Source organism: Egretta garzetta, unplaced genomic scaffold (genome assembly GCF_000687185.1).
Source record: "Egretta garzetta isolate BGI_Z169 unplaced genomic scaffold, ASM68718v1 scaffold73, whole genome shotgun sequence".
Classification (NCBI taxonomy): domain Eukaryota; kingdom Metazoa; phylum Chordata; class Aves; order Pelecaniformes; family Ardeidae; genus Egretta; species Egretta garzetta.
The window spans coordinates 362914-383451 of NW_009259031.1; the positions used below are offsets into that span (position 1 = coordinate 362914).

The 20538-nt window shown below is 50.7% G+C and overlaps 1 protein-coding gene across 1 annotated transcript in view; it reads left to right on the top strand.

The window, feature by feature from the left end:
• TTC28 (tetratricopeptide repeat domain 28) overlaps positions 1–20538 on the top strand; it is a 154139-nt gene that overhangs the window by 104869 nt on the left and 28732 nt on the right. Inside the window, exons 6-12 of the mRNA XM_035890309.1 lie at positions 3866–4373; positions 10508–11849; positions 12233–12744; positions 14383–14492; positions 14791–14920; positions 15334–15552; positions 17562–17727. Of these exons, the coding sequence (XP_035746202.1) occupies positions 3866–4373; positions 10508–11849; positions 12233–12744; positions 14383–14492; positions 14791–14920; positions 15334–15552; positions 17562–17727 (2987 nt within the window). The remainder of the gene's footprint in view (positions 1–3865; positions 4374–10507; positions 11850–12232; positions 12745–14382; positions 14493–14790; positions 14921–15333; positions 15553–17561; positions 17728–20538) is intronic.

Genomic DNA, 20538 nt, shown 5'->3' on the forward strand with positions numbered 1-20538 from the left:
GCCGGGTCTAGCTGGTGACGTGGGGTTTTCCAGCGGCTGGAGGAGCTGCAGCAGGTAGGAGTGAAGTGACAGTGGCAGTGCTCTGCAGGGTGTCTTGGAGAGAATGTGGCTTTGGTCCCTGATATTCTGATCCAAGTGCCTGTGCCTGAAGAAGAGCCCGTCCTTTCCGCCTCACCATCCTGCAGGAAGTATGTCCAAGCCTGTCTCCGCTGGAGTCCTCGCCTCTCTGGTGCTACCAGCATGAACTAGTGTTGGCTTCCTTGTCCCAACAGGGGCGACTGCTTTCACAAGTGCCTGTGCTTCTGCAGAGGCTGTGAATCGTTTATTTATGGAGGGTTTAGCTGGTTTTCACACCACCTGTGGTGCTTGCTGTTGGAGAAACACCTCTCAAGCCCAAGAAACCATCTGGCCATGTGGCAGTGTGTTCAGTAGCTTTGTCCCCAGCCTGTCACTAGAGTGTATGTCCCTGACGAGTGGCTGCTAGCTGCTCCCCTCTCCAGTCTGCAGAAATTACAGGAACAAAAGCGACTTACTTCTAGTTCGTTACAGCATGTATTGGCAGCACAAAATCAGTGCTGCTCTCACCATCTGTGGGACTGGGTCTGGGGCTTTCATCCTGCTGTCACGTGGAGCAGCACTGTGGCCTTGCAGGGACGCTGCAGGGCTTCCTCGCAGCGCTGCTGCTCTTGCATCGTCCCCTGCGTTGAATGAAGTTCATCTGCAGCACTAAGTGAAAAAAATGAAGGTGTTTTGGATTCTGGCAGTTCTTCCATTCTAATTAAGCTGCCTGCAAGGATGCATCGGGGAGAGCAAACGCAGCTTGGGTATTTACAGAGCTGACCAAGGGAGAGCTTTCTTATAACTTCCTACCTTATGACCTATAAATTGTGTTTAATAGCTGCTCTGTCGCCTCAGGTTCTCGTATCAGAAAAGATGGTTTCCCTATTAATGTGAAGCAGCACAGTGTGTTTCAGAAAAGATGGTTTCCCTATTAATTTGAATCAGCACAGTGTGTTTACAGTTCCTCACTGTGGAAATATTACTCTGTTAATGCTACTGATCACAAAAATAATTGATCACCTGTGCTCTCTGCCTCTTGCTCTGGCCCATAGATCTTCCTGACTTAGCATTACTCTTCCAGTCGTGATGTAATTTTAGCAAAAATAATCTTCAGGAAGGTTTCTCCTGCCACGGTTTTTGAAAGTCACGAAAGGCTTGTTTCTTCAGTGATGCGATCTCAGTAGCAAAATGTGGCTCCAGTTGGGGGGTGCTGAGCCAGCTCGCCTCCTGTAGGACAGATTTTCTCATCCGCTTTCTTTTTGTATCCGATCTCTAGACAGCGTGGCCAGGAAGAGGTCAGTCATTTGCCCTGGAGAAAGGAATTAATATCCTGCGTCTGTGGGGCACATCCAGTCTGCGGGTGGGAGCCACGCAGGAGCTCAGCAGTTTATTGGGGCGAGGTGAGCATCCAGAGGGAATGCCCAGGGCGAGGGAAAGCTCTGTAACTCATGTAGTTCCTGAGGGGAGATGTACGACTTCGCAGGGAAAACGTGGCAGGGCTCCCTGGTCCGATGCTGGGTGGGTTGGAGAGGTTCGTCATGGCCACTCTGGGCACTGACGGGGAGCCACCTCCAGCCGCTTGGTGTGTTTTCCTTCCAACCTTGATGGCAGTGTGCATTTCTGTGCGCTCGTAGTGCGGAAGAGGCAGCTGCTTCGAACGGTTACAAGAGGTGAGCTTGAATCTTCAGTCCTAGGTGAGTTAAACCCTGGAAGTCCCCTTGCTGGCTGAAGATTGCCCCCGAGTTGTGCTTTGACTCTCATCTCGTGTGTGCAGAGCAAGACGTTCACTTTTTACAGCTCACCTTGCATTCCCTGGGGTTAGGCTGGTGTATTTATCCGTGGTATCGCACTGAAGCCTTCCCCAGCTCCGTGATGTTCAAATCGGAGATAGCTGGTTGGCACGACCTGCGAGGTGCTTTCAGTGGCACCCCTTGCACTCACCACATCTAGTCCCATTCCATGGGAGAGCTGCTGGTGTTGTGCCTGGGGGTGTTACGCCTGGAAAGGTAAATGGTGCTTGCTCCTTAAACAAACAGCAGCAGTGCCAGCTGCGCTGGGGCGCCGTCCACGTCGAAGCAGAGAGGAGCAGCAATCCACAACAGCAGCACGCCGCCCGGGCCGCTGCGGTGGTTGAGCTCGGAAAGCAGGAACAGCGGGAGTGTGCCTTTCTTCCCAGCGCTGGAGCAGCTGACGGGGCCCGCCTGCTTGCAGCCCGGTCGTGGTCGAGCTGCTCTTCCCCCCGTCACAGCACTCGGTGGGCAGGAGCTCAGAACCCGCTGTGTGAACAGGAACACTGGCCTAAGGCTGCGCTGGGCGAGCACAGCCGAGGATCAGAAGGGTGAGGCTGGCTCTTTGAGGGTAGCACAGGGCAAGGACAAGTGTCCTGAGATGCTCTCGCCACGGGCGGCTGGAAGGGTGGGCTGGCTCTTCCCTGAGCTGGGGTGCTAGGGAGAGGTGAGACACATCCCTGTGACTGCTCACCCTGACTGTGCCTTTCGGGAGGTTTGGAAAAAGTGGCTGTTGGGGAATTGGGTTGCAGCAGCAGCTTGGTAGCAAAGGAAATGCACATTCAGGGACCGTGGAGGACTCGGGGTCAGGGCTTTGGAGTGAAAAGCCATGCTGAGGCAGCAGATACGTGTTGGGCAGAAGGAACACGTTCCTGTTCTTGGCTCCTTGCCCTGCTGTCCGGCTGTGCACGCTCTGGCTCTGCCAGGTGGAATGCAGGCCTGCATCGTGGTCGATGCAGTGGGCAAAAGAATCCAATTCTCAGATAATTTGTCTTGTTAAATACAGCTGTTTCTCGGCGTTGAGAACTCAGGTTTTTAAATAGCTGTATTTATTTAAGATGTCCCCAGGGGACAGAGGCTCCAGCTGCTGAAATACTGTTGTCTTTGCTGCAGTCCCAAGGTTGTTTGGGGCTCGGTAACAAACGGCGTTGGGCTGGAAGGACCCTGACGCTGCACAGCAAGACCTGCGCTTCCGAGCGTGGTGTGACTGGCCAAGGAGAAGTACCTGAAGGTGTTGGTGACTGCGCCCTGGCCCGCTGGTGCTGCCAGACAGGCAGCAGAGGCTTCTAAGATTTCCAGCAGCAGGTATGCCATGGCTGCTTGGCCTGGACAGAGGGGACTGCAGAGTCCTCGTGGTGGCTCAGCCTGCGGCGTGGTTAGGTCAAGTGACACGGTCTGCTGCTGGTCTCTGACAGTACCTGGGCATCAGCCCGCAGGGGCTCCGGACTCTGTTGCTTTGACCTGAGCTTACTGGGCGGAGGGTGGACAGAGCAAGCATTTGTTTGCAATGTTCTCTGCAGGAAATTATCATTATTTGTCTGCTCTCTTAAGAGCTGCCACACACAGGTTGGTTTGCTGTGTCGCTGGGACTTGGTGTAGATGTTAAAGTAGTCATGAGAGGTGGCCTGAGGAATGGCTGCCTAGGTGGGAAGCGCTGCTCTGAGACAGCTCAGGCTGGTCCTGGAGCGCAGTTTTCTGCAGTGGTCGCTTTCTCTGTTTCTTCAGTGGTCTCTGCACCTCTGCAGTGCCATTCTTCCCCTCTGTCAGGTATGTAGACATGCTCTACACTTCAGAGAAAGAGGTAATCCCAGCTCTGTTCTCCCGAGTCAACCCCATTGCTGCTGCCTCCTCCTGAGCTGCCCTCAGCGGTGTAGAAGAACTGCAGAGAGCAGGTTTCCTAGCTGCTAGTCATGTTCTTTCTCCAGAATGGCCTCTAGTGGCTTTGATTTCTAGGACTGGGGCCATCTGACTCGTTTACATGAATACTTGTACTTACTTTTTCTCTCTTCCCTCTGCAGGCAGCGTCCTCAGCACTGAGCAGCCTGGGCCATGTGTACACAGCCATTGGGGACTACCCAAACGCGCTGGCTAGCCACAAGCAGTGTGTCCTCCTTGCAAAGCAGTCCAAAGATGAGCTCTCTGAGGCGCGGGAGCTGGGCAACATGGGAGCAGTGTACATTGCAATGGGGGATTTTGAAAATGCGGTGCAGTGCCATGAACAACATCTTAAGATCGCCAAGGAGCTGGGGAACAAGCGGGAGGAAGCTCGAGCCTACAGCAACCTGGGCAGTGCTTACCACTACCGGAGAAACTTTGACAAAGCCATGTCCTACCACAACTACGTGCTGGAGTTGGCCCAGGAGCTGGCTGAGAAGGCCATTGAGATGCGGGCTTACGCTGGCTTGGGCCACGCAGCTAGATGTATGCAGGACCTGGAGAGGGCTAAACAGTACCATGAAGAACAATTGCACATCGCTGAGAGCCTGCAGGACCGAGCTGCCGAAGGCAGAGCCTCCTCCAACCTAGGTAAGGCCCTGACATGGAGCAGGACTTGTCAGGGAATGCGGCGACTGTCAGAGCTGCTGCCAGGATGTGTGCTATTTTCTTAGTCACCCCAGTTTCACCAGACTCTTCATAAATTAAACAGGAGCTTGGCAGATTGTGTGCCGATGTAATGTAGCCCGTGTTCAATTATTAACCTGCTACAGAAAGGCACCAGAATGCACAACCTCTTGGCAGAATGGCAGTGAAAAGGTAAAGTGGATTTGAAGAGCTATTTAGGTGTCAGAAATAAATAGGTCTTGCACTAAGGCAAGAAGCGCTGTGATTTATTACCTGGACTTTTTTTGGGAGCTGGTTACGTCGATACATTGCTGCCTTGTAAGCTGGGAGACATACGGGTCAAATCCTAAGTTTGTTTTCAGGATGTATGCATTAAAATAATAGAGTGTAGGAGTCTTATGTGCTTCTAGGGAGAGACAGTGGCATCCCGCTGGCAGGCTGGGAGGGACTCGGGTACATCAAAGCCAAGTCCATTCTTGCTGCTGCTTCACAGCGCCAGATGTGGAAGCGCCCAAAGATCCGTTCCCATCTCTGCCGTGGGATGCGGCGTTTGTGCTGCTGACGTTCCAGCTGTGGTTAAGAATGTGTTCTCAGCTGGCTGGGAGCTGCAGGACAGGGCTGTTGCTGCTATAATAAAATAGGTGTTTTCTGGCAGCCCCTGAATCTCAGCCTTGCAGGCTGCCCCAGGCTGTAAATTAGCTGCTGTTCCTGCTTGGCAGTTGGCGCTTGGTTCATTTGTAGATGCTAATTGTACTCCGATGTTATCAACAGCAGGTAATTGAAAAGGGCTTGATGAATTACTTAATTTCTCTTAATAGCTGAGTCTTCAGGAGCTGAATGAGGCAGATAAGGTGAACTGGAGAAAACAGAACAGTCCTAGCTTTCTAATTAGCATTATGAATCTCCTCCTTTACACAAACTAGGGCAGATTCGTGAGGCACACGAGGTTTGTGAGGCAAAAGCTAGCACTGGAGAGCAGCGAGCTGATGACACTTCTGTCAGTGTGACAGCACCCGGCGGGAAGGGGCTGAGGGGAGGAAGCCTTGCGTCTGGCTTCCCCTGACATCTGTGTGAGGGCTTTTGCAGAGAACAGCAGATGCATCTAGCAAAGCACCGACCACATCCCCATCTCTGCTGCCAGCGTGGGGCTGGTTGTGGGGAGATGCAGGGGTGTGAGGGATCTGCTGGGCTGTGACAGGGACTGAGGGGCCCACATGGAGGAACAGGACCTTGGACTGTCCAGGCAGGGAGCTGGGGGGGGTAAACCCTGGGTCCTTGGTGGGGTAGATGGAGACGTGGCCCTTGGCTATGCTTGGGGAACGCACTGGCTTCCCAGCTCATGGTCAGGACTAAGGGGAAGTTCCGCTTGCTGTGAAGCTCAGCTTAACGTGTTTTACTTCCAGCGGGTGCTGAGCAGAGGGTGTGCAGGCTGTTCTGCTGGCGTAGCTACTGGGAGATGGCAAAGCTGTGTTCAGCTGCGAGCACTTATGAAGTGGGGGTGGATGTGCTCTGAGCAGCACTGGCAAACCTCCAGAGATCAGAACCACTTCCATGGCTCTCCAGCATTTCTGGGGAATTGCCCCAGTTCTTTCTGAGCAAATCCAGAAAATGCAGCCTGGGGAAACAGAAGCTGCCAATTGGGTTTGGGTTTTTCCCCTACATCAGTGTGGTGATGAGCCAGCCATCTTGGGTTTTCCGGATTGTCTCCCTCTGGTTTTGTGAGCCCTTTGCCATTGGGCTGACCATGGCTCTTTCACTAGAAGAAAGAGCTTGAAGTTCTGTGGCATTTCTTGTAGCTGCCTGTGTGTTCAGTGCAGTCTGTGCTACACGGTGCCATTAAAAAAAAAAACACCCAACAAACTGGTACGGAAACGTTGAGACAAGATGGGCTTAGCAATTCGCTGCACGTGCTGACGCTGAAGGTGCTTTGCCTCATCCCAGAACGAAGCAAGCGCTGCTGCAAAAGGAAGCCACTCGCCGTCGTTCCTCAGCCTTTCACGGCACTCACTTGCGGTTTGAAGTCTCTCACCGTTTCACTGGCTCAAAATCAAGTCAAGTTGGGACTAGAAAATTAATCTTGATATCATTATTAATCTTACAGCATTGGATTTTAAGTTGCTTGCAGCATGTAATTCCAGAAATTTTTGTTAAAAAAAATAAAAGGAAGGGGTTTTGGTGCAGCAGAGAATGTTTTTCTTGTGCTGGATTTAAGCCTAAATACAGCTTTCGGTTGGTATGCTGACTCAGTCACTCCTCGCTTTGTATTAGAATAGTTTTCCTAGCTTCTGAGTGCAGGATCTCACGTTTCGGCTGTTAACTTGGCTATATTTTTATGTCTTCTCTGTCAGAGTTAAGTTATACTGGAGAAAGAGAACACACAGTTCTTGTTGAGAAAGTGTATTACTGTTGTTTAAAATGCATCCAGTACCAATTAAAAAGTCAAGTCTTAATTGTCTCTTTCATCTAATCCACATGCAAAACAAAACCTCATCAAAATAACCATGCTGACAGGCAAAAAAATGTATCTAAATGTGTGTTTCCAAGCCAGAATGTTAGAGTTGGCCTCTTTGCTGAAGCAACAGAAATTGTCTGTTTGCGTTTCACGGTTTAGATGGCAAGCGCTCCGAAGCGTCCTGTCTGATGCTGAGCGAGACAGCACAGATCGTAACATGGCCCAGCTGCCGTGGTGCTCCACAGGGAGGTACAGGGCGCTCTGCGACTCGGGAGGCAGCAGGCGATGGACTGAGGGCAAGTCATGAGTTATCAAGCCCTTCACAACAAGGAGATGTGGAGTTTAACCAGAAGTCCCAGACTGTCAACCTTTGCAAAGCAGATGGTGTTTGCAAATGCCAAGGCGCCACACAGAGAGCTGGCTGTTCAGCCTCTGCAGCTCCTAAGGGTTTCCCATTGTGATGGAGAGAGGACGCCTCGGATTATTAATAAAACACGGTGTAAAGTCCCTCCCTTGGTGCTTTGCATCTCTTTGCAGTTACAAGAGAACTTCTATGCCCATCTTCACGTGCTTGGTGTGTTGTCCAAAGGTGCCAGATACTTTCTCTTGAAGCGTTTTTGCAATTAGGGACAAAAATGGGTGGTTACGCTTGGCCACCTCTTCCCTGCTTGCTGAAGGACTCGCTATCTAATGCACCCAAGGCCCCTTTCCCTCATCTCTGCTCACAGGCGTGCTCACCCGGCCAGCTGTGTTGCAGCAGAGCATCCATCAGATGGTGGATGCTGTTAGGCTCTCCTGTCCGCACCAAGGAGAGGGCTGGGATGCGGTTCTCCCACCGCATGGGTGAGCTTCAGAACCACTTCTCTGTTTCAGCTTTTGGGGTATTTCGGTGTGTTTCGGTATTTCGTTCTGACAGAGCGTTGTTTGCTCGGGCTAAGCTGGAGGCCGTGGTGCCGCTGTGGCCCCATCAGGATGCAGGGGTTTGTTCTGCACGGGCCAATGCTGGTGGAGACTGGAGGTCCCTTTGACTTCAGCTGTAGCCACCTGCCGGGCTCCAGCCCAGGGGCTGCAAAGACTCTTCCAGAGGGAGCTGGACACTTCCCATCACACTGTACCCATTTGTTGCCTGAACTGGAAAAACGGGTGGTTCGCAGAGACAGAATGTAGCCTCTCTGATGATTTTGCTGCTGTGTTATACAGGTTTCTACCCAGTTCTCACTGTATTCATCATTAAGGAAAGAAAGCTTGTGAATTAATGTAATTTGTGCCATTTTTGGTGCTTTACACTATGTAAGGCAGTAGAGGCTCTCTCTGACCATCTCCCCTCATGTCTGCTGGGTTCTTGTCTCGGGTCTGCCCTGCTGCATCCTTCGTGTGCTGTCGCAGGACGTAGTCTCGCTGTCTGGCCAGGTGGCTATCTTACTCTGAAGTCAGTGCTTATAGCTGTAGGAACGAGTCTGAATGCTGATGTTCTGAAGTGGCAGTGTGTTTCTGGATCCTTCTTCCCCGAGTGGCCACAACAGATGGGTGACAGCTCGAGCAAACTAATGTGACAGCAGGCTCCGTGGGTGAGGAGAGCACAGCTTTGTTCTCCGTTGTGCTACTTGGTTTTGTCCTGGGTATCTCCTTGTAACCATTTGCTCACTGTTTTTGTCCTTTCTTGGCAGTAAAGAGGCTGACTAAAACATTTAGAACTGGGAAGGCTTCATCTCACATCCATCTACGAACCTCATTTTTGTCTGTTGAGGAAAGCACAAAGGGAGAATGTGTTTGGTAGGTGATCATGTTGGAATCTGGGTCAGAACCTTCCCTTCCTGGGCCATCCTTTGTCATTACCCCTTGCAAATGATGCAAGTGCTCTGTGGGGTCTCTTAACAGGTTCCTCTTTTCCCACGAGCAACCCTAATTTTTTAGGTGAAATTCTGGGAATTTGCTTGAGCAGGGCTTGTGACAGAGTGCAGCCTTTTCGGTGGACGTCGTATCCAGGGTGAAACTGGCCTCTCCAGCGAGTGGCAGCACTGGATGTTTCTGTAACCTGGTGGCCTAACCTCTAGTGTGAATTTTACTTCTCTGGCTGCCGTTTGCCTTTAAAAGCCACCCTCTGTGTCTGACTAGCCATCTTCCTCTCCCACTTCCCTTCTCCTTCATGCGCGACAGGAGGGGTTGGTGTCCTGGGGCAGGAATTCCTGTTATCTCCAGCCCCAGATACTCTTTTTCTTATCCATCCTCAAGTGGAGCATGAAGGGGCGGTGGGATAGAGCCTGGGCTGGGTCAGCATCCCCAACACTCTTCCTCTATTGTGAGTTCCTCCGTGTTGAGGGAGAGAGGTAATTACAGCAGGCGCAGGACTTCTCGCTAGCATCCTTGTCTTTCATCCACCACTCCTGTGGACACAGCTCCTGAGTTGTCAATGGCATTTTAATGGTGACCACTGTGCACTGACTTCTCTTATTCCTGACGGTGAAGTGGAGTCTCCTCAGGGTGCTTAAGCTTTGCTGCTGAGGTGTAGCATCCTATCTGCTCACCACAGCCTCCTAAATCACCTTGGGGTACCAAAGATGTTTCCTTCTCTATCAAGTCAGCTGAGTATTTGCCAAAATAATCTCCAATGCTACCAGAGATGTTGGTCCAAGGAGGATAAGAGGGCTGGGATGGAAAAATAAGGAGAGGTACTTTGTGGGAGGAGTAGGATTCACATCTTAAGGCTGGTGATCCACGGGTGACCAGAGGAGCAGTAAGAGATTAGGAAAAGCTTGATTGTCATCTTATTGTCGTGTTCCAGGCTTACTTGGACAGCCTCTGTCTTCAAATTTGTCTTTGAAAGTACAAACCACGAGTTGGCCGGTGCAGAGGGCCTGATCCCAGCATGCGGCGCTTGCCGGTCACTGGGTGAGGCAGCTGCCTCCTGACCCTCCACATCTCTTTGCCCGCAACACGTTGGGTGTGATACGGAGATGGAAGTTGGAAGCTGTTTTCTTTCAGGGGCAGCGAAAGACCTGAAGCTGTTTTCAGGTATGGAGTAACTGTGACGGATCTGCAGGATCGTCAGTGTTTGCAGGGCCCCCTTCAGTGGCTCCTGGATCGCCAGGCGTGTTCACGAGTGTTTGCAATGAGCCATGTGTATAATTAGCACAGAGTTTAGCTGAAGCATGAGTTGTAACACTAGCAGATCCAGAGCTCCTGTTCCCATGGCTCATAACAAGAACAAGGTGATTTGACTGAAACTGAAAAGCAAATGCAAATGCTTCCTCTCTCAGTGTGTTGAGTGTGAGCTCTGGAGTCACCAGGCATCACTGATGAAAAAGGAAAAAAAAAGTAGCATAATTAAAAAAGGAAGTGGGCTTTTTGTAAGGTCAAATCGTCCAGTTGTGGTGGTGAATGTGTGCTTCATGTGTAATATAAAGCTTTCTCCCTGGTTTGCCTGCTAGGTGCGAGGAAGCCATCCACTTGGGAAGGGCTGTGCCGGGGTCACAGCGGGTGCTGTGGGGAAGGGACGGGGCTGCCTGGGGCAGAGCACCCCTGGGGAAGGGGCCAGGCCGTCGGCTGCTGAGGGCCAGGCTGCAGGAAAGTCCTAGCGTGGCCAGGTGTTGCAGAAGCAGTAGCACGGAGGAATGTTTCTGTTGAGCCCGTTTCTCTTCTTTTTCAGGAATCATTCACCAGATGAAAGGTGACTACGACACTGCGCTGCGGCTGCATAAGGCACATCTGTCCATAGCTCAGGAGCTGAGCGATTACGCGGCCCAGGGCCGGGCTTATGGCAACATGGGCAACGCTTACAACGCTCTTGGCATGTACGACCAGGCTGTCAAGTACCATCGGCAGGAGCTGCAGATTTCTATGGAAGTGAATGACCGTGCCTCTCAGGCATCTACGCACGGGAACCTAGCAGTTGCCTATCAAGCGCTGGGTGCCCATGACCGTGCTCTGCAGCACTACCAAAATCATCTCAACATTGCCCGGGAGCTGCGAGACATCCAGAGTGAAGCACGGGCCCTCAGCAATTTGGGCAACTTCCACTGCTCGCGAGGAGAGTACGTGCAGGCAGCCCCTTACTATGAGCAGTACCTACGCTTGTCCCCAGAGCTGCAGGACATGGAAGGGGAGGGAAAAGTTTGCCATAACCTTGGCTATGCCCACTACTGCCTTGGCAACTACGAGGAAGCTGTTAAGTACTATGAGCAGGATCTTGCCTTAGCAAAGGATCTTCATGACAAGCTGAGCCAAGCCAAAGCCTATTGCAACCTGGGCCTGGCCTTCAAAGCCTTGATGGACTTCAGCAAAGCCGAAGAGTGTCAGAAGTACCTGTTGTCCCTGGCCCAGTCTCTGAACAATTCCCAGGCCAAATTCCGGGCTCTGGGGAACCTAGGGGATATTTTTGTCTGTAAAAAAGACGTAAATGGTGCAATAAAATTTTATGAGCAGCAACTGAGCTTAGCCCATCATGTTAAAGACAGGAGACTGGAAGCCAGTGCCTATGCGGCCTTGGGCTCTGCATACAGAATGATACAGAAGTGTGACAAGGCTTTAGGCTACCACACACAGGAGCTGGAGGTGTACCAGGAGCTGGGAGATATGCCAGGTGAATGCAGAGCACATGGTCACCTTGCTGCAGTCTATATGTCACTGGGGAAGTACACCATGGCCTTCAAGTGTTACGAAGAACAGCTGGAGCTTGGGCAGAAGTTGAAGGACCCCAGCATAGAAGCCCAGGTCTATGGTAACATGGGCATTACCAAGATGAACATGAATGTCATGGAGGAAGCTATTGGCTACTTTGAACAGCAGCTGGCCATGCTGCAGCAGCTCAGTGGAAACGAATCTGTATTAGATCGGGGCCGAGCGTATGGGAACCTGGGAGATTGTTATGAGGCTCTGGGAGATTTTGAGGAAGCTATAAAGTATTACGAACAGTACCTGTCTGTGGCGCAGAGCCTGAACCGTATGCAAGATCAGGCAAAGGCCTACCGGGGCTTGGGCAACGGGCACAGGTAAGGAGCACTGCCTATGTATTCTCATGACAGACAGTGGAGTACGAGTACAGACGGATGCATTGTGTTCCTTACGGGGCGTGTTTGTTTGGCCATCATACACCTGCACGGGGACGTGGCACAGGAGCGAGTAACAGAGCCCTCTGGGTGCTGAGGGCTGTGCTGCTGGCTCAGATAGTGAAGCTGACTCTGCTCTGCCCTGAGAGGAAAAGTTCACAGGGTGGCAGAAGAAGGAGGTTGATTCAAAGGTGTCGGGGATGTCTCCTGGGGGGAGCGTTTGTCTCTGCCCGGGAGGTTTGAGCTCGCCTCTAGAGGAAATGACGAAACATCTTCTTTCAAGAAAATACTGGCAAAACAAATGATGCTGTTTTCTTCCCTTGCAGGGCTATGGGCAGTTTGCAGCAGGCTCTGGTGTGCTTTGAGAAGAGGCTTGTGGTGGCTCATGAGCTGGGGGAGGCATTTAACAAAGCCCAGGCCTACGGGGAGCTGGGGAGCCTGCACAGCCAGCTGGGGAACTACGAGCAAGCCATCTCTTGCCTGGAGCGCCAGCTGAACATTGCTCGAGAGATGAAGGACCGGGCTCTGGAGAGCGATGCCGCCTGCGGCCTTGGTGGTGTCTACCAGCAGATGGGGGAGTACGACACAGCCCTGCAGTACCACCAGCTGGACCTGCAGATCGCAGAGGAGACCAACAACCCCACCTGCCAAGGCCGGGCCTACGGGAACCTGGGCCTGACCTACGAGTCCCTGGGCACCTACGAGAGGGCGGTAGTTTACCAGGAGCAGCACCTCAGCATTGCGGCGCAAATGAACGACCTCGTAGCCAAAACCGTGTCTTACAGCAGCCTGGGGAGGACTCAGAAGACATGGAGAGATGTGAGGTACCGTGAGCGTGGCACGAGGAGGATGAGTCTGACAGCGGCCTTTGCCAGACCTCGTGCAGACATCCACAGCTACTGCTGAGCATCCCTGTGAGCAGCTGTCCAAGCGGGCTGTTACAGTCAGCACGCCACATCAGTCGGAGCCTTCCTGGCGTCCTGCAAATGACACATTGCAGAGCATGGCCTGTGCCTTCCTGGGGGAGTCTCGGCTAGCTCGGAGCTTGAATCCAGACCGCACATGTCAGAGTCTCTTTATAAAGCTCGTTTCTGCCTGGCCCTGGAAGGTGTAAACCTTCTCTGTGAGTAGCATTGCATACCAGGAACTGGCTCTGGGAAAACCACGTCAGGTCGTGATGGATCTCTGTGATCCTCAGAGCAGGTCTCAAACTGGTGTATACCTTGGTGATAGCCACCTGGCTTTTGCTTCTGCGCTCAAGGGGGATTGAGACCAGGTAGGTGAGTGTCCTCTAATCTGTGAGTGATAACAAGATTGTGTTTGATAGGGAGGTGAGAGAGGTTTAGGTGTCCAGAAGCCATCCACTGCTGCTGAGCACCGGGGCCAGCACTGGCTCGTGAGTTGTGCTGCTGCATGGGATTCCAGGGTTCAAGCAGCATCTGTTCAAGGTGGTGGCTCTGCAGTGGAAGAGATGAGCAGCATAGCTGGCGTGCATGATGCTGGAAGCCGAAGGATTAATTACATCAGTTAGTCTGGTTTTCCTGAAAGTGACCTTGGCAGGATTCCAGTATGGTGATGGAATTCAATTAAGTTGGTAAGGGGAGAAATTAAATGAAGGATTCCAGGGTTCAAGCAGCATCTGTTCAAGGTGGTGGCTCTGCAGTGGAAGAGATGAGCAGCATAGCTGGCGTGCATGATGCTGGAAGCCGAAGGATTAATTACATCAGTTAGTCTGGTTTTCCTGAAAGTGACCTTGGCAGGATTCCAGTATGGTGATGGAATTCAATTAAGTTGGTAAGGGGAGAAATTAAATGCAGCTCCTTCTCCTGGTGTGACGGAGAATTCCTGAAAAGCCTGCAAATGCTCGCTGTTGCTGAGCTGCATGGTTGTGGCCAGAGCCCCTGCTCCCCAGCCTGTGGGAAACCTGAGGTGCCTCGGAGGAGGTGTCCCTGTTGTCACCAAGGCCCGCAGAGGCGAGAGGTTTGGAGCGCGGTGGAAGGGGGGACAACACCGAAGGTGCTGCTGGAAGTGAAATGAGCTCCAGGTCCTTCACTCCAGGACCCTGGCCTCTGCTCTGCCTCAGTATATACACCATGCCAGGAGGCTGGGGAGGCTGGTGGGAGACAAGCCAGTAATATGGCAAGAGGTGTCCTTTCTGGCAGCATTGGGGAGCTCAGTGTGATTTTTTTGGTCTGTGTGGCTTTTAAGGTTTAAAAGTTGAACTTGCTGATAGGGGCTTTCCTGAGTTTCTCAAGGGGACTGCACCTTACCCTCACTTAGGGAGATCTTGGTCCATGGAGATGTCTGTCCTGCTGAGGCACCTCAGACTGGTGCTGATTGGCTGGCGCTGCCGGAGCCCTGGAGGCCCAAGCCCCCCAGGCCAACAGCCCACCGGGCTCCTGAGGCAGAAGTGCTCCACTCGGCTGCCAAAGCCCCCTCTCCCTTTGGCCCTTCTCTCACCCTGACTCCTTTCCAGGACTGAGGCTGGCAGAGCAGCTGGGACGCAGAGAAGATGAAGCCAAAATCCGCCACGGCCTTGGCCTCTCCCTCTGGGCGAGTGGGAACCTGGAGGAGTCTCAGCACCAGGTACACCGTGGTCTTGCCCCATGTCCTCTGAGCCCTTGGGTCATTCCTGTCCTCAGGGGAGGAAACATCTGGTGCATCCCGGGGAGGGCGTGCAATGCACCGAGCTGACTCAGGCCCGTGTCCCTTCCTGCTCCATCCGAAGTCACCTCCCCTCTGCCAGGGATGGTGCCAGCCTGCGGGCTGTCTGAGGCAGACCTCCCCTGCCTGAGAGTATGTTGGCCCTGGATCCTCCTGCTCTCCCGGCCAGTGCTTTGTGCTGTGTCTGTAAGGAAGTCACTGTGGCTGTTTTCCCTCCCAGCTGTACCGGGCCTCGGCACTGTTTGAAACCATCCGACACGAGGTGCAGCTGAGCACAGATTACAAGCTGTCGCTCTTCGACCTGCAGACATCCTCCTATCAGGCCCTGCAGCGAGTACTTGTCAGTCTTGGTAAGAGATGCCATCGTATGCTGAGTCTGAACTCCAAGCTCATGCCACGAGTTCAGCTGAAGTTATGGGGAGGCAGTTCGTGATACATTCTTCACGCCTCATCTTTCCGACGTGGCACAGTGTTTCTTTGCCAGGACAGAAATAAGGGCCTCCTGCTTTGGATCTTCTTTCTTGCTTCCTCCATTCATTTGGCTTTCTGTGGCTCATTTTCCCGTACATCATGTTATTGCCTGCAGCCAGGATGATCTGTGGGACTGTATTCCAGCGCAGAGACTACTCTTTCCAGAAATAAGAGCTGTGACCCTGCTTCCCCAGGTTTTAGTTCGGGTTGGGATAGCAGCTGTCCCTGCTCATGCACATTGTGCTGCAGACCATGTTGGTGTCAGGACTGAGAGATGGCTTTGTCGTTTCAGGTCACCATGATGAAGCTTTGGCAGTAGCAGAGAGAGGACGAACGAGGGCATTTGCTGACTTGCTTGTGGAACGCCAGACTGGGCAGCAGGACTCTGATCCCTATTCTCCAGTGACTATTGACCAGGTCCTGGAGACAGTGAATGGCCAGAGGGGACTTGTTCTCTACTACTCACTAGCTGCAGGTTATCTGTACAGCTGGCTGCTGGCTCCTGGGGCAGGTGAGGTCCTTTTTGGAGATGAGAGCCTGTGAGCAAGCCTTACAAAGGGAGAATTGTACCGTTTGTAGCTAGGAATGAATGTGGGACTATAGTGAAGGTATGAGGGAATCCTTTCCATCTGGTATCTTAGAGCTGAATAGACTGAACACTGTGGCACAGCCACAGCAATAATGACATAGAAATGCTTATTCAGGGCTTTGATGTTCACCTGGAGATGGAAATGTTTCACGTGTTTAATATTTCCATTTTTCAACCTCCAATCTGTATCTATTTCCCAGAGGGCAGAGCAGTAATGAGATTCCAAGTATGTTGGCTCTCTGAGAATCTTCTGTGCATAAGAATCCCTACTTTAATTATATTTCTGTGCTTTATCCTTCCAAAAGCTTTTGACATTTATTCACTGAAGTGGATTGCAGAAAACAGAAGGGCGTCCCCGCTTCCTGATATGCCATTGAACTGCCTGATCCTCTGAATTCTCCTCCTGTGAATGTGGAAACACTTATCACAGAGGAGCAAGGAGGATTAATTTGAAGAGGATTGCTTTTTGCAGGCAGCTGTTGTTCATTATCTAATAAAGCGATGACTGTAAATTTTCATGAGTTCTTTCTGGATATAATTTAATAATTGCACCCCGTCACCATGACAAAGCGAAAGAGATAAAGAACTATTTAGATTGCAGCAAAACTGCTTCAGGAAGGGAAGCAAACATTCACACATGCCCGACTTCAGATGGGATGACAGTGATTGGAAGATACGCTTTTTGGGGGTGTTCCGTAACGGTGCACGTGTAAGTGTGAGATGGTGGTGTCCTGCTATGCATCCAGTCACTAATTCACTCTGCAGGTTGCACAATAAAATGCCAGTAATTCTATACTATTAATATCAGGCTGAGCTTAGTAAAATTACATGGATCAGAGGTGTGGGGTTTGCCACTAGGCTTTGTGCCCAGGCTGGGTCTTGTAGAAAAGCAGTTGCGCTCTTCAAGTATTTGGGTTTGTACCTGAAGGCACTGTCAGATGTTGGGAAGGAGAGGGACTGGGGTGCTTCCACTTGAGCAGCTTTTCTGGGGAGCTCTTTGGTAGTGACTACAGCCCAGCCATGGTGACCTCTGTGTGTTCTCTTAGTGCTGATGGAGAGAGTAGCTTCCGCGGCAGCCCAGGATCCTCGTTATCCTACTGAGACGGTACCTTTAGGGCCTCCTCACTGATTCTGTATTTGCTGCTGTTGCTGCAGAAGGAGTTGCTTTATTCTTTATTCCCCCACTCTTCTTAACTGGTTTAATAATTTATGCTGTCAAGGCAAACGGGGCACCCAGAGCAGCCTTTTACTGTTGATCACAGGCTGTAGAATGAATTATATCAGGAAGGATACGCCACTCTGAGCAGAGGAAGGTTTTATCTGCAGTAATAGTTGAATTCTTAACAAAACAGCGACTGTCCTTTCTCTGGTTTACCCATTGTGAAATGCTGTCTTTTTATATTTTACTATGCATTAATCCGTCTTTTCCTTTCCTTGTATATAATGTATTGTCATGCATATGAGTGAAATTGTGTGATGTGAGGAGGTTCTGCTGTAGCAATAGCACTTCTGTTCAGCATTTGATCTGTGTGTGTTCAATCTATGTGATCAGAGGCTGTTAATAGGTATTTTTCATGTGCATCATTTGAAATGCGAATTACTCTGGTAGGTGCTCATATGAAAGATCTGGTTTATAATTTATATGAGACTGTTGCAATAGCAAATGCATTCTGAGCATCAAATAAAAGCACTGCTCTGCCTTGGTACCTTTGAGCCATCATCTGCAAAGTAGAAAACCAGATCCTAAAAGCAAGGCTGTAACAGAGGATGTTGGAAAAGCCCCGTGGAGTCGTGGCACGATATGCTTTGCCCCAGTTGTACTGGACATGCGAGATGCTAGGGGCTGCACCACCTTCCTAGACAGTTTCTAGCAGCATAGACAGTTTCTTCGTGCCCTGCAGACATAACCTGGTGATTCTGGTGCCTTGCAGGAATTCTGAAATTTCACGAGTATTATCTGGGTGACGGCCTGACGGAAAATGCCGGGGAATTCCATGAAGCCAACAGCGTGACCCTGCAAACCATAACAAACTCCGCACTGGAACAGTACATCTCAAGTGTGCGGGAGGCTCTGGGTGTGGATTCCTACTATACCCGGTAAGTTGGGTAGGGGGGGTCTGACATCCTGGTTCTCGCTCTCCCACTGGAAAGCAACAGTCTGGGATGAGCTCATCGGCTGAGAAGTCTGAGAACTGAGTCAGAGTAGGGGCAATTTTTTGTTGCACCAACAAAAACATTGCTTTATTTTTGTATCCATGGCTATTTTTTCTGCCAAGTAGCTCTGTATGCACATGCAAGTAAGGTTTAAACCCATAGGCTGGGTAACGAATCTAGAGATTGGATGAGGAGGCAGATGCCATGGCTGATGGTATACGGGCAGGTTCCATCCTACTTACAGTTTCCAGTGTAATTAATTCCCTTTCAAAGGTTTACTTATGAATAACTGCAAACACCATAGGAATTCCACCCCCTCTCCAAATAGGTTCCCTTGTGGCTATAGCTGAGTAAATAATTTACAGTGAATTAATCAGTCTGATAAATTTCAGCAAAGAGGGAGGAACATTATTCCAGTCCATTTCTCAGATAGGTCCCACAACTCTTGTTTCCTCATCTTTTCTATCCTATGGATTTATCATAAGTCAGTCTTTTGCTTTTTTATACTCAATCTCATGATCTCTCGTGTTATGTGGTTTGAATTTTTGACTATTTGAGTACGAATATAGTTTCTATGCTGATATTTACAAGTAGTTTTTCTCTGAATGCTTCTGGCTGAACAGCAGAGTTGGGGAAGTCCCTGTGCTCGCGTGTTCTTTGGGAACGAAGCCTACAGGGTCGAGGGTGTGGCAACAGTTTGGCTTGCTGCTCTAAGTGCGGCTTGCTATGTACTCATAAATTGCTTTACTTTGGGTGGGTTAGTAACACACCGGTAGCTTGCAGGTCTAGTTTACTACTAGTGCAAAGGGGACCTAAATGTACCTGTTGGCTGATTTATTTCTAATTTGTTAATAAAGCCCCCCAAACTGGCTCTTTTAGGTTATACTGTGTTTGAATCTTTTAATCTTTTTTTATTTTTTTTAAACGCTTTGCTTTTTTCTGTAGCACCGAGATTTGTGAGTGAAACAGTCTTGAGTCCCTGAGGCTGCAGAACAAATGCCCTCTTCCTGGCCCAGCTTTGATGGTGAAAGCACTAACGGTGCCGCCCCAGCCCTCGTGAGCCGTTAGCAGGCTGTGGTAGAGGCTACCACCTGCAGATGGCAGGGGCAGTGCACACCCAAACCTGGTGTTCCAGGTAATGGTGTTGGCCAAGAAAGAGGAAATGATGGCATTGATCCTCGAAGTGATTTGTGCTCAGGGTTCTGTGGGCAATTGGGAAGCTGTTCAGCTCTCCTAATGGATCCTTGTTCATCTTTTGCAATAGCTGCCGTGGGCAGCAAATGCAGCTGCATAGCTGACACCACAGTGGGGTGAGTTAGAGCACTGTTGTGCAGAAGGCAGCAGTAAAACCAAGCTGTGCTTTGTAGCCTGCTCACCAGCAGCGTCCTTGGCTTCCTGCCCTTGATGCTCACACCTTAATCTGACAGGATGGGAACTCTCCATCAGATCGAAATAAGAACATAACCCAAGGCCTGAAGTTTTCCATTAGGTGTTTCAGCTGTGCAGAATGGTACCAGGTTTCCTAGCTGCTTTCCCCAGGGCTTGCTCCGATCTCTCACAGACAAATTAATTCTCCCCTTGGGATAGGGAGAACATGACACTTGGTTGTGTTATGTCCCCAGCACCACTAATGAAATTGGTTCCAGTCAGCTTGCTGGGCTTGAAGCTCTGAGAGGACTGCGGACACGTGTGCTTGCACAGATGGTGAGTCCCTCTGTGCTTTTTCCTTCATGGGAGCATCGGATGCTGGAAAGGAGCTGGAAGCCATCAGAGGTTCTGGACTCAGGCCTGGTAAATTGCTTGTGTTATTTGCACTGATGTAAAAGTAAATTAAAGGATGCCTGTCTATGCTGGGATGCTGAATGTGTCCTGAAAGGTTTGCAGGTCAAAATGGGCTCAGGTTGTGGTGACACATTCTCCTGGGTTTACCTTTCTTTAGGGAACTAAATTGAATCTAGCATGTTTTTTAAATTTTTCTTTTCCTGTACTAGAAAAAATACTGGATTTGTGAAGGTTTGGGAAAAGCTATCTCTGTCTAATAAATTGGTGGGGCACAATACCAGGCTTATCTTTGCTTCTTGGTGCTCTGGCATTGCTAGTCGGGGGAATGCACGCGTGGGGCTCCCCAGCCTGGCCTCCTGCTCCTGGAGCCTGATTCTGGGCTTGGGCCAGCTTGAAGAATTGTTTTGAAGAGCCACTGCCAAGCTGCTCCGTACGAGCACTGGGTTGGGAGTCAGGAATTGGTGCTGTGCTCTCGGTGTGTGACCTCTGGGGTCTGGCCAGACTGAATTGGTTCCACCTACCTTTCTCTTAAAGCATCTGGGTTGCGTGATTCAGAAGGTTGCATCTATCTCGACGTTGATGGTTGAATGTTACCCTCTAGGTGTGCAAATACACACCCAAAATCTGCAACTCTGCCTCGTGTAACACATTTGCAGATGCCGTTTTCAGTTCTGTTAACCGTTTGTCACCACAGATTCTCCTCCTGGCAAAGGGAGTCCTTCAGTCTTTAGGTTCTGGGATGAGTTTTTAATTTACTGTGGTGTCAGCTTCCTCCTCTCTTCGTGGTGATGGTAGTGGTGTGTTTTCGGTTAGTGGTTCTGGGTTTAATGCTTGTCTCTGAGATCATTGGGCTGGTGTGGTATGATCACAGGCAGAAGCTCTTTCCCCACTTCAAAATTATATGCAGGGAACTAAACAAACAAATCTTGTCTGTTCCATGTGGGTGAATGTCATGTGCTGCTTTGAAACTCT